Source organism: Nomascus leucogenys, chromosome 12 (genome assembly GCF_006542625.1).
Source record: "Nomascus leucogenys isolate Asia chromosome 12, Asia_NLE_v1, whole genome shotgun sequence".
In the NCBI taxonomy this organism is placed as follows: domain Eukaryota; kingdom Metazoa; phylum Chordata; class Mammalia; order Primates; family Hylobatidae; genus Nomascus; species Nomascus leucogenys.
Genome location: NC_044392.1, coordinates 2,532,714 through 2,546,249, shown reverse-complemented (window position 1 = coordinate 2,546,249; position 13,536 = coordinate 2,532,714). Strand labels below are relative to the sequence as shown.

The window sequence follows — 13,536 nt, the reverse complement described above, 5'->3', positions numbered from 1 at the left end:
AACTGCACTCACAGAAATAGAACTGAGACTTGATCATCCAGGATGTAGATTATTCTACCCTCTTAATTTGCTGCCATATTTTCCCATTTTATTTTTTATAAGTACTTCAGTTGAGATTTTCCAGTGTGGAATGAAAAGCAAGAAATGAAACCCAATTCTGGCCAACATTTGGGAAAAGGGAGGTGAGACTTTGAACTAAGAGAAGATGTTGGGATTCTATGGGGTAGTCTGTGTTTGAATGGAACTATCATTTACTGATTTGTTGCTTGATGATCCTTATAATTTCAACTGCACCTCATCTTTACAATTAGTTTTTCAGTTTCTGTGAGATCAGGAATTATACCTCCTACCACTTTTTATGCAGCCTAATTTTCCCTCCCTAGAACATAAGATAAAGTGGATTTTGACAGCGCCCAGACACAGGAAGTACTTGTTGACTTTGCTGCTTAATTGATTCCTGCATCATCATTATCATATAAGCATCCTTAGCAAATCAGTAGCCATAAGAAGGCCCAGCACTAAATGCAGCTCAGGACAAAGGGAATTAATTCATGGACAAGCACCTTGCTCTATGGCAGTAAAAGCAGACATATGAACATAAGGAAAAATCACTGCTTAAAGAGTAAGGTCAAGAGTGCAGCTTGCAGACTGCTACACTGCCTTGGAAATCATAAGCAACTTGCTGCCTGCCACCTGGGAGTGGCTTGGGTTTCCAGACTCATAACTTTCCTGTCTTTTAGCCTTTACCCACACTTTTTTCAGCCCACAGTGAAATTCCCCCAGTCTGAAGAAGGCAGCCTGAGAAATGATAACCCTGAAACTGAGCAGTATTGGGGCGACAGCGGCAGGATAGTAATGATGACTTTGGCTCTTTGCACTAATCACGCTCTCATTAGTATGAAAAATTATATTTTCTTCACCTATTAAATGGGTGTACTCTACAAGCAGATGACTGAATGTGTGTGATGGGGTGACAAACAAATATTATTTTTCCATGTAGGAAGGAATGGGTAGAAGGAACAGCCTCTACACAGAAATGAGGATTTTTAAGAAAAGCATGGAAAAAGAAAAAAAGAGGAACTTAAACTCAGATCTGGGTGTGCCTCTCCCACCACCCGTTCCTTCTTTCCCAGCCCCTCTCCACTGCCAACCACACAGCCTCAAGGGAAGGTGCAATTTCCAGTTCTGTATTCAGACCATAGGATGGGCCCTGAAGGAATTTCTGGCCCTCCTTACTGACTGGGATAGGAGGTTCCAGAAGGTTCTGCCATTTCCGTCTTAGGAGAGGCCCTATCTATTGGATCTGGGCAGTGTGAACCAGACCACAAGAGCCAGTGCTTACAGAGCACGCAGGATATGCTTGGCACTCTGCTGAGCACCTTACATCATCACTTTTCTTTATGTTCACCACAGCCCATATCCTGTCACATCTAATTGATTAAGAAACAGGTCAGACAGGTGTGACATGCCAGGATTTCCTAACTAGAAAGTGGCAGAGCCAGGACAAAGCCAAGTCTTTCTGATTCCACAACCTGAGATTTTAACCAGATTGGTCAATATGGTACCCTTCTGAGCGTTCGATACAGAGGGCACTCAGTAAGTACATACCTAATAAAGATGGAGACCTCAAACACACTTGAGCTCTTCTGGCTTTGAAAACTAAACTAAATAAACACCTCAGTTTATTTGATTGCCTTCTGGTTTGCCTCTTTCTCTTATTGTATTCTCTATAGGTTTTTTTTTTTTTTTTTGGTTTTTTTTTTTTTTGAGACAGAGTCTCGCTTTGTCACCAGGCTGGAGTACGGTGGTGTGATCTCGACTCACTGCAACCTCTGCCTCCTGGGTTCAAGTGATTCTTCTGCCTCAGCCTCCCAAGTAGCTGGAACTACAGGCGCACGCCACCATGCCCAACTAATTTTTGTATTATAGTGGAGATGGGGTTTCACCATGTTGGCCAGGATGGTCTCAATCTCTTGACCTCGTGATCCGCCCACCTTAGCCTCCCAAAGTGCTGGGATTACAAGCGTGAGCCACCGCACCCGGCCTTCTCTGTAGATTGTTAGTCCTACTTCTTTCACTAGGCGGCTGTATAAATATGGACAAATAGTAAATCCTGTGATGTTCAGTGTCCCCACCCCAAAGATGAAAAGGCTGATAGGGTGAGAGGTGATCCATGAGATCACTGCTAGAGAGAACGTTATAGGAAGTCTGCCTCCTTTCCTAGTTTTGCCTCCTCTGGCAGAATGAACAGGTCATAGGCTTTAGAATCAACCAGACCTGATCTCAAATCTCACCTAGAGAACCAAGTCTGCCCTGTCCTTCTGAGGGCAAGTGTGTCTTAAGACCTCAGTTCCCAAGTGGTCGGGCATGGCGGCTCATGCCTATAATCCCAGCACTTTGGAAGGTCAAGGCAGGTGGATCGCTCAAAGTCATGAGTTCAAGACTAGCCTGGCCAACATGGTGAAACCCTGTCTCTACTAAAAATACAAAAATTAGCTGGGTGTGGTGGCGGTCGCCTGTAATCCCAGCTACTCAGGAGGCTGAGGGACAAGAATCGCTTGAACCCGGGAGATGGAGATTGCAGTAAGCGGAGATTGTGCCACTGCACTCCAGCCTGAGTGATAAAGCGAAATTCCAGTCCCAAAAAACAGAGACCTCAGTTCCCAAGTGGCCCCACCACAGACTGGAAAGCTGATGTATATACTGCATAGCCATCACCTGGTATCCACAGAGGACTGGTTCCAGGAACCCCCTTGGATACCAACATTCATGGAAGCTCAAGTCCCTAATATAAAGTAGCATAACATCTGCATATAACTGACCCACATCCTCCTATATACTTTAAACCATCTCTAGATTACTTACAATACCTCATACAATGTAAATGCTATGCAAATAGTTGTTACACTGTATTGGTTAGGGAATAATGACACGAAAAAAGTGTACATGTTCAGTACAGACACCGTGTTTTTTGAATATTTTCGATCCCGTGGTTGGTTGAATCCATGGATGTGGAACCCACGGATACAAAAGGCTGACTTTGTGAGCATTCTCTAGTAAGCGTCTGTCAAACCATTCACTTCTGCCTCTTCCCTCCTAGCATCTGCCTGCCCTTCTGCCATCCGAGCGCCCTGACTGCGCCACACCGCAGGCCATGGAGAATGAGCTGCCAGTCCCGCATACATCTAGCAGTGCCTGTGCCACCAGCAGTACCAGCGGGGCCAGCAGCAGCAGTGGCTGCAACAACAGCAGCAGTGGTGGAAGTGGCCGCCCCACCGGGCCCCAGATTTCTGTGTACAGTGGTATTCCAGACCGGCAGACCGTGCAGGTGAGAGTCTAATTGATCTGGGAATTATACTCCTTAATCGTGTCCAGGCCTAGCAAGGAGGAGGTGCTGGCATGGTCTGGTGGGATAATCTAGATGTGGACTCTAGAACGGGCATATGGGAGTGAGTTCGTAGATACACATTTGTGTATAGTTACAGGGGGTGAAGGATGCAAAATGGCCCAATCAAGGAGTTTAGAGGACACGTGTGAAAGTGTAAAGGGCAGACAAGTAACAATAACAAATAATACATGACAAAGACCTGCTCAGCCACAACCCAGACCCACTCTCTAAATGACCATTGCCCGGTGAACCGGTGAAGAACAGATCTCAGTTTTTCAAAGACCAAAAGCCAGAGAGAACCCCCAAATAATCCTTTGTCATTGCAGCTTTTTACCTTCTCCCTTAAAGCAGCAGTTGGCAAATGTCATCCAGAAGGCCTTCCAGGTGGCGGCTCACTGCTCCTGAATGCAGTCAGGGCCATGCACTACCATCTGCTGCGTGCCTGACACGGTACTAAGCATTTTGCACACTTATCCTTTTGGTTATTATTAGGCACAATTCTGTAGTTGAGAAAACTGGGGCTCAGAGAAGGTAATAACTTGTCCAAGGTCATTTAGGTAAAGACAAAAAAATTGAACCTAACCCTCACCCCAGACCTGTGTTCTTAATCACTACAGTGTGTCTTTTTGAAGTTCCCAGATAATACAGGCAGAAAAGAGAGACCACGGCTGAGAAGTGTTTACTCCCAGTGACTTTGCTATTACAGTTTGGATATACTAGAAAAGTGACCTCATCCTGCTTTGAACTTAGGCCCAGATAAGGGAACAAGGGAGAACCCACAGCAGACAGTAAGAGGGCCTGAAAACCCAAGTTAAAGAAGATGCCATCAGATACCCTGGACTCTTCCCTCTCCCACTTATTTCTACCTCGTGCTTAGTGAATCCACGTTTCCTGCCCCTACCCTTGCCCCTAGCCCCAGCGCCTGGCCCTGGCCCATCGTGCATGAGGACGTTAGCTCTGATTTCTAGCCATGGCATTCAGATGTACCCACTCCTGCCACTCATCACAATTCTAGGCAAAAGGGGGTCTGGGGTCCTGCTCTGGCGAGTGGAATCACCCAAGGTTGCACACAGAACCATCCTGGCCTCCTCCTGTCTCCCTTCATTGACATCCTCTCATGAGGAAGGGTCACAGGATCTCAACTATGTGGGCTGGACTGCTGGGGAGGTCACTTTCAGAAGTCTAATAGAAAGGCCTAGGCAAAGGGAATACGGACAGATAATTCTGGGAGAGCAGGAGAGAAAACGAATAGAGTTAAAATAAAACAGGATATCGGAGAGGGGTGTTCACGTCAGAGGAGTGGAATCTGGGGGCAACATGTGGAAGAGTTGGGATGGGGATGTCTGGGGAGACGCCAGAGCCCACGGAGGACCTGCTATAATAACAGGCTGTTTTTACAGAACCCCAAATCTGAGCCAGAGGCTGTTTTGTCCTAGAGCTGTCAGCCCTAGAAGTCACACCAACCTGGGGAAAGCCTGACCTGACCCTGGGCCCCATTGTGGCAAGGCTTGCTCGCCAGGACAGGGCCCAGGGTCAGGAGCTGCCTGTGGCCAGGGATTTAGCAGAGGTAAGGGTAGAAAATAGGGGGAAGCCTGGTCAAGGCCAGTGCAGGGCATCAACTGGGAAGAGATGGCAGGAGGGTGACCAGTGGGAGAAGGGAGGAGAAATGTCTCTGGGACTCACAGGAAGAAGACAGAGGATCTTAGGGCTGGGGAAAGGCACTCGCTGTTCTTTGTTCCTGGGGATGGGGAGGATCAAAGGACAGCCTTTTGTCCTTTCCAGGAGATTGGCCAATCCCATCAGGAAAGAAGGAATAAGCAGTAAGGCCAGGGAATGAGAGACAGTAGCTAAAAAGAGGGAATGACGGAGAGAAAGAGAGAGAGAGGGGAAGAATAAAAGGGGGCCGGGCACAGTGGCTCACGCCTGTAATCCCAGCATTTTGGGAGGCCAAGGTGGGTAGATTACCTGAGATCAGGAGTTAGAGACCAGCCTGCCAACATGGTGAAACCCCATCTCTACTAAAAATACAAAAAAATATTAGTCAGGTGTGGTGGCGGGCACCTGTAATTCCAGCTCCTTGGGAGGCTGAGGCAGGAGAATCACTTGAACCCAGGAGGCAGAGGTTGCAGTGAGCTGAGATCACGCCATTGCACTCCAGCCTGGGCAACAAGAGCGAAACTCCATCTCAAAAAAAAAAAAAAAAAAAAGAATAAAAGGAGAGTGTGCTGTCCCTGTGGCACTGGCCTGCTCTGTAAGGCCCAGGCAACCTTCTTCTAAGGGATTGATGGGACTCTGAGAGGCCGTGGGCAGAGCCTGGGGAGCAGCCCCAGCCTGAAGAAGAAGGCATTGCCTCCACCTAAGTTTGCCTATGGCTGGCTGTTGCTGAAGCTGGAGTAGGCCCCCTGCTGACTTGGCTCTTCCCTCCACCCCCATTCTTTTCCCTGCCTTATTGAGCTTCACTCTCATCTGAGGCTGCAGAGCGACAGAGGGAGAGGAGCGCCTGACAAGCCTGGTGGAGACCCTTCTGTCTCCCTGAGCCTCCCTACTGCCCAAGAGTTGGTTAAAGCACTGATGTGCGGCTCTGGTTCTCCTCACCGAGGCAGTGGATGCAGGAGCAGGCTGTGCTGGGGAGGAGCTGCAGAGAGAGGCAAGATAGACAAAGTTAGACTTGATGAAGAAGCTCTGCGAACAGCTGTCCTCCCACTGCCCTAGAGAGTGGCCGCAATTGGCTATGGTGGTGGTCACAGATCTGGGTGTCTCTCGAGCAGTTATGGAGACCTGGGGTGGGCAAGGCATTACTGCCAAAGGGGTGTTCTGTGTGGCAGCTACCAGCCTGGCTCTTCCCCCTCCCTCCCTTCTCAGGTGATCCAGCAGGCCCTGCATAGACAGCCCAGCACGGCCGCTCAGTACCTGCAGCAGATGTACGCCGCCCAGCAGCAGCACCTCATGCTGCAGACCGCGGCGCTCCAGCAGCAGCACCTCAGCAGCGCCCAGCTCCAGAGCCTGGCAGCGGTACAGCAGGTGAGGCTTGGGAAGGACCTTGAGGCTGGTGCCAGGTGTCCTGGTTGTGGAAGCGAAAGGGAGAGGAAGCAGGCACCACACCCGCGCTTCACATCCTTCTCTTACCTGCAACCTAAAGAAGTCCTTGTGACACGGGCACTACCGTCATTATCTCCTTTTGGAAGGTGAAGGACAGAGCCCAGGGTCATGCAGCTAGTGACTGGGGTGGCGGAATGCTAGCCCAGGGAAGAAGTGCTGGGGATCCCCTCTCCTAACCACCTTACTGGTCTAGGGAAAGGACTGTGGGTTCCAGGGAGGCGTTCACAAACGAAGGGCACTGCCTGTTTAGCTTGTGTGCCCATTGTTGCTCTCTCTCCTCCTTAGCTGAGAAGAACACACTCATTTATCCATTCAGAAAAACATTTTATGTACCTTCTGCGTGCAAAGTTTGTATCAAGCACCGGGTATACTGAGCACCCTGTCTTCTTGGCACTTATAATGGGAGACAGCAAGTAAACAGGAACCAGAATAGCCAAGGAAACAAAATATTTAAATCTCTAAGTTACAATAAGCGCCATGAAAGAGAAGAACAGATTGTTCCGACCGAAGGGCAAAGTAGACAGCCTTGCATTGCATGGTCAGGAAAAGCCTGTCTGCTGGAGTAACACTGGAGCTGACACTTGAAGGATGAGAAGCCGGCCATGGGGAGAAGGGCAGTTTGGACACTCCAGCTCATGTCTGCAAATTCTCTGTGGGGGGCAGTGGCCGGGTGTGATGGCGGTGGCCAGGTGTGATGGCGGTGGCCGGGTGTGATGACGTTGGCCGGGTGTGATGGCGGTGGCCGGGTGTGATGGCGGTGGCCGGGTGTGATGGTGGTGGCCGGGTGTGATGGTGGTGGAGTGGGGGGCTCCACACGCCGAAGGTGATGGCCTAATAGTTGGAGTGCTCAGTGGCAGTGCCTTGCCTTATTCAGTCCTCTCAGCAATCGTATCAGGCAGGTACTGTTACCATCCTCACCTATTCACAGAGGAGGTGGGATACTTGCTGTGGGCCACACAGAGGCAGGTTGGGGGCTGACCTCCAGAGGCTGTTCTCCTTAACACCAGCCTGCAGCACCTCCAGTGGATGACAAGAGCCCAGGAGTGACTGGGGGAGGTCTGGGACTCTAGCCAGAGGCGTTTGTTCTTTCCTAGGCAAGCCTGGTAGCCAATAGACAAGGAAGCACTTCAGGCAGCAATGTGTCTGCGCAGGCCCCGGCCCAGTCGTCTTCGGTGAGTAGAATGGGGGAGCAGCAGCAGAGTCCACAGCCCCAGGACCAAAACGCCCAAGTTCCCAGACCCAGTTGTGGTGAATCCGTGGCCATGTGGCATAATGGCTGGAATCTATTGCTCTTACCGGGAAGAAAAAGAAAAGGGCGCGTCTCCTTCTGACCTTTAGGTTAGTAACTCCCTGCCATCCCCCCAGTGTCAGGGCTCTCCGTGGATAGCTCAGTTCTCTCAACGTGGGATCCCCCTGCAGCTCTGCACCAAGGTCAGCGATGGGACAGGGCTGGGGGATGCTCCAAAGCCAAGGACCACAGATGGTCCTGAAGGAGGCTGAATAAACCAAGGAGCAAAAGGGGGGGGGTAAGAAATGGATGAGGGGGACACAGCTCACCAGCAGAACCTCCTATCTCCTACCACACATGTCTCTCCCATCAGATCAACCTGGCAGCCTCCCCAGCAGCAGCCCAGCTCCTCAACCGGGCCCAGAGCGTGAACTCTGCAGCAGCCTCGGGCATCGCTCAGCAGGCTGTGCTCTTGGGCAACACGTCTTCCCCAGCCCTGACTGCAAGCCAAGCACAGATGTATCTGAGGGCACAGATGGTGAGTACCCACGGCCAGGGCCATGGCTCAGGGGCACCAGGAGGACAGAGGCAGAGAAGCTGGGAGCTGGAGAAGGGTGGGGAGGAAGCACTAGGGGCAGGGGCAGGAGATAAGGGGTGGGATAAAGAAGGGCGCCTGGAAGGCTGAGTGGGAGCTTTGGTACAGCCTCGAGGAGTCATGAAGGGCGGGGCTCCAGGCTGAAACAGAGAAAGTTACCTGCGATACCACCTTTCCTTCTCCTCCTAGAGTGAAACAGAAGTGTCCCCTTATCAGAAACTCCTCAAAATTAATCAGGATGGGCAGAGTGGTTCATGCCCAGGTTGTCCTGGACACCCAGACATCCATGTACTCGACAGAAATGGGGTCTTCCCCTTCCCACCATCCTTACAAGGACTGGCCACCTCTAACTCAAGGGCCAAAGATGGTTTCCAGCTTCAGCGTGCCTCCATTGCCCTCCCAGCAGCCCCCATTCTAATCAGGGTCAGGTGAGCTCGTTTGGGCAGGATATATTCAGGATAGCACCAGCTCTTTCCTTTGCACCTGTCCCTGAGGGGCGCAAAGGTCCTTAGGAGCCTACCAGGTCCCTAAGATTTAGGAGAATGCCCTGGGAAAATGGCAGCATAGTCCCCGGGTGGCAGTAGCATGCAGCCCCAGCTAGGGCTCAGTCACTGTGGGTCGTGTCTCATACCTCCCATTCTGAAGTCTGCTCCTTCGGGCTCTTGACACACTATCCCGAAGATAACACAGTCCCACCCCTCCCTTTGCTCTTATGGCCAGGACGTGACCCTCGGAGCTTGTCTGGTCTTGCTCCCACACATTTGTTCTTGGCTCCGAGTTCATCATTTGAGGCGCATCTCCATCCCCAGGGAACAGCCTCTTAGACACAAGGCATGAAATAGACTTCCATCTCCTAGGGAACTGGACAGCCACACTGATGCTGCTGCCCAAAGCTGACTGTGTCTGCAGGTTGCTTGTCCCTATGTCCTACTCCACTGGGGTTGTGATGCCTGCCTGTCTGCCTCCCTCCCCAGAGCAGGGCATACACCCACAGAGGAACAAGCACAGCTGCGCTATGGCAGAGTTCTAGGGAAAGCACCTTGTCAAGGCAGCAGCACGTCCACACTGACACAGAGCTAGACTCCCACGGAGGTCGAGGTGTCACGCAGAGAACACCATGGATCCTGCACCCCGCAGGATGGGATTCAGACACGAGGACGGCTCCAGGCAGTCCGCTTCCTCTGCTGTTGTTGTCTCTAGGCCCCTCTGAATCTAACTTTGACTAGAAAATGACCAAAAGGATACATCAAACTTGATCCCCTGGAGGGCAGTCTCGTCTTGGCCCAGCCCCGGGTTCAGCAGTGGGTTAAACCTGGAAGGTGGTCCTAGGGCATCCATCTCGCTTCCCAGGATGCTGAGGAGGTGGTGGCTTCTGCGTATGCTGGGGATATCGGTCTCCTCTAGGATGAGCCCCTCACAGAGGGTTCTGAAGGGAACTCGGCTTTGGTGTAGCCCCAGAGCAGCTCTCCCCACCCACCCCTGCACCCAGCCTGGGTCAGGACACAACGAGCCTCTAGAGAAAGGCGCTCCCCTTGGACTCCCCCTTCCTTTCTGCTTCTACTGTCCTGCCCTTCCTCATAGCCGCTTCTGGGCTAAACAGTTGTGTCCTGTGGCTGAGTCCACATCGAGCAGGTAAAAGGCGCCTCGTTTCCTGTGATTCCAGGCCCAGCCAGGTAACCTGGTGCAGGTAGCTAGGAGCCTAGGCGGCACTGTTCCTTTGTCCCCTCAGCTCATCTTCACGCCCACGGCCACCGTCGCTACTGTGCAGCCTGAGCTCGGCACTGGCTCCCCCGCCCGGCCCCCCACCCCCGCCCAGGTGAGGACTCCATGCTTGTGGGAGGGCAGGGGGGTGGGCACCCCTGTAGAGGGGCACTGATACTGGGGAGGGGCACAAGGAGAGGCCGGGATCAGGTAGGAAAGCAGGCGGGAGACAGGACACCCCAATGCCCTCAGGCCTGCGCGTCTACCCCGTTCCAGAAGGCCTCGGCCCCTCCTGGCTCTGTTTCGTTCCCTCAAACACAGGTCAGGAGCCAGAGGGCAGCCTGCTGAGGCCAGCATGGTTGCCAGGAAGGGGTGGGCTGTGCTACCCTCCATACTTTACACCTGCCCCAGGATAGCTGGTCTGGCTACTGCTGCTTCATAAGTGGAAAGTCCCGCTCCAGTTACACACGGTAGGGCTGCTAGGACTCGAGAAATATGGCATGTAAGAGGGAGCAGAGACGTGTCCTGCTCTGCTAGGAGCGCACAGATACTACTGTGGCTGGGAAGATTCTGTGGTCAGCCGGGGAAGGAACCCCTACCACTCCCATCTCCCCATCCTCATCTACGGAATGGGGAGGGCGATGGGACAGGGCTGGTAGCCGGATTTTCAGAGTCTGGCACAGCCTCCCTGTGTCCAGCAGAGGGCGCCAGGGACCAGGCTGAGTAAGCGTGCCGGCCGTCTTGGAAGGGCCGGTGGCAGCCTTATTCTGAGACAAGATACTTGCCTGGTGGCCTTCCTGGTCAGTTAACTTCCACTTTTGCCCTGGCCTTTTCCCGTGTGGGAAGCCCCATGCTCCCCCTCGCTGGGAATGATTTCTGGGTGGTGTGCATCCAATCCTGAAAGTGCTGGGGAGGAGGGAGGGCAACAGAAGGGACAGAACCCGGCCTCCCCACCCCTGCCCGCCCAGCTGGGCAGCAGGTCCTTCTCAGAACTCAGACTCTTCTGCTGCTGGATGCAGTCACAGCGAACCCTCTGGCCCTCTTTAGCAACTCCACGTGCTTCTGGTTCCTCTTCTAGCCCCTAACACATTCTCTCTCTCTGATTTGACAACCTCCCGTTCTATTCAGCCATTCCTGGATCCATCCCTCTCTCCCTCTTAGTTGTATACTGGCATTGCTCCTACCACATTGTCTGGACTCCCACAGACCCCTCTTTTCCAGGTACAGAACTTGACCCTCCGAACACAGCAGACACCAGCGGCAGCAGCCTCGGGCCCCACCCCCACTCAGCCTGTCCTGCCCAGCTCGGCCCTGAAAGCCACGCCGGGCGGTAGCCAGCCTCTGCCTACCCCAGCACAGAGCAGAAATACTGCTCAGGCTTCCCCCGCAGGTGCCAAGCCTGGCATAGCTGACAGTGTGATGGAGCCACTCAAGAAAGGAGATGGCAACAGCAGTGTGCCAGGGGGCATGGAGGGCCGGGCTGGGCTCAGCCGGACGGTTCCTGCTGTGGCTGCCCACCCCCTCATTGCACCAGGTAAGGTCTTCAGGAAGCAGGAATCCTTTCCCAGAAAACTCAGGGCCGTGAGTCAGGAGGAGACTTTCAGACTTTCCTTTTTCCTGTGGATTTGCAAAGATACCAGCCATGGGTCTCTCTCTCCTCCCTCCCTATCTCGAAGTGTCCATCAGCTCCTGGCTCTGTGCCATGCTTCTGGCCTAACTTTACGCAGGGCAGCCATGTTGGTTGGAATAAAGGAGTCCTTCTGCACAGTAGGCACAGCGATGAATCGAGGTACACAGCCACAGCTCTGGAGCTGTGGGCACAATCTGGAGTGGCTGGAGGCAGGCAGTTGAACTATTTTGAAACTCTCCGAGACTCAGCAAAAAGGCCAGGGGCTAGCCAGAAGCATGTAAGAACCAGACAGAGAGATGGGAATGTAGGAAGTTTATTTTTTCTCATCATTCAGCAAGCATTTGTTGATTAGTATTTGCCAATCATGTTGCCAATTCTAGGTGTGCAGAGATAAATGAGACGCAGGTCCTGCCCTCCACAGTCTAGCTGGGGAGACAAATGAGTACAGTGCATATGCCATAATAGATCTAAGCTCTGAACACTGTCAGAACAGAGGAGCTATCTGGCCTTGAGGAGAGGAGCTAGGAAAGGCTTGCTAGTGAGGGTGACACTTGAGAATAAATCCAGGAGCTTGCTCGTGAGGCAGGTCCGATGAATCCACATGCCCTGCTAGACCCCTTTCCCTGCCTACTGAAACTCTCCCAGCGCTGCCCATTGTAGGCAATCTTTAATGGGAAAATCTGCCAAGAGCCCAAGAAACCAGGCCTATCGGTCTAGGGAACAAGACCACGCTGTTTTACCATAGAAATAAATAGAGTGGCGAAGCACATGGCTTTGCATTAAAGGGAGAGTCACGCTGATCGCATCCCTGAGACAACCACTAACCTGAGTCCTCTCTCAAACCATTTTACCATCCAGTCGAATCGGCGGGGTTTTTTCTTGAGAAAATACATCAAAAATATATCTCAATACATCTTTGTCAAAATAGGATAGGATTTGTTTTTCCCCCTAAAGGAGTGTGCAGTCAAAAGAAGGGAACCAGATATAGAAGCAAATCCATTCCACTTCATAAATTCTATTTTAGGACTAAGTACCAGGCACAGTGTGGGCACAGATGGTCAGCTGCCTGCCAGGCAGAATGGGTCAGAGACGCTGTCCCTCAGAGGACATGGCACATGAGCCTTGCAGCATGAGCATGTGACCCGACAGACAGAGCAGGGAAGGTTCCCAGGCAGAGAAGAGCAAAGCAGCGCACATGGCACTGAGTTAGGAGGAAACGGGGTCAAAATCCATCATTCACCTTCTTGAGGCTTCAGAAATCACCCAGGGGCAAAGGGTCAGTTGCTGCATTCCAGCGGTCACCGCTGAGCCAAGAAAGGCGCCTCCCCACGGAGGCCTCACGGCCCTGTGGCTTCAGATATTTCTCACTGTCTGGCATGGCTTTCTCCAGAAAGTGGCCCAGCCTCTTCCTTTTATGGAAAAAGAAAGTGAGGCTCAGAAGGGTAGACTGGGGGCTCTTTGAATGCGTTGAAAGCAGCTTGGACTAGAGCTGAGACCCCAGATGAGCACTTCTTCTAGTTTCTCATTCAATCTGCATGTCCTGGAGGACCATCTGCGTTTCAGGCCTTCCTGAGAACCCCCTTCCGGCCCAGGCCGAAATGTAACCTCTCTCTAAATCTAAGCCAGCCCCCCAAGTTCTAACACTGTTCAAAAGAAAGACTAGTTCTTGGGTTCCTCCTAAGGCTGCTAGGCAACTCAGTTCTCAAGAAAACTGGACAGAAACGGGACCAGCACTCACAGGATGTCCGTCGTGTGCTAGATAATGTGCCCTGCATTGTATGCATCGCGCTTCTTTAAACCCTGGAAAGATCCCTGTCCGGTAGGTGTCTTTATCCATTTTACAGATGAGCAAACTGAAGCTCAGAGAGGTTCTCCAGGAGCTTACTACATCCGTC

At 52.2% G+C, this 13,536-nt stretch overlaps 1 protein-coding gene across 5 annotated transcripts in view; it reads left to right on the top strand.

Annotated features, from left to right (window-relative positions):
* The window catches only part of PHC2 (polyhomeotic homolog 2), a 154,976-nt gene that overhangs the window by 100,226 nt on the left and 41,214 nt on the right, over positions 1-13,536 (top strand). For 3 of the 5 annotated variants that reach the window (XM_030823381.1, XM_030823378.1, XM_030823380.1), the window contains 6 exons: positions 3,101-3,328; positions 6,251-6,409; positions 7,582-7,659; positions 8,089-8,253; positions 10,040-10,126; positions 11,233-11,545. In XM_030823381.1, coding sequence (XP_030679241.1) covers positions 3,155-3,328; positions 6,251-6,409; positions 7,582-7,659; positions 8,089-8,253; positions 10,040-10,126; positions 11,233-11,545 — 976 coding nt within the window. In that variant the 5' untranslated portion in view covers positions 3,101-3,154. Of the gene's footprint in view, positions 1-3,100; positions 3,329-6,250; positions 6,410-7,581; positions 7,660-7,843; positions 7,919-8,088; positions 8,254-10,039; positions 10,127-11,232; positions 11,546-13,536 lie in introns of those variants that run through there. The other 2 variants (XM_030823379.1, XM_030823382.1) reach the window with 2 other exon arrangements.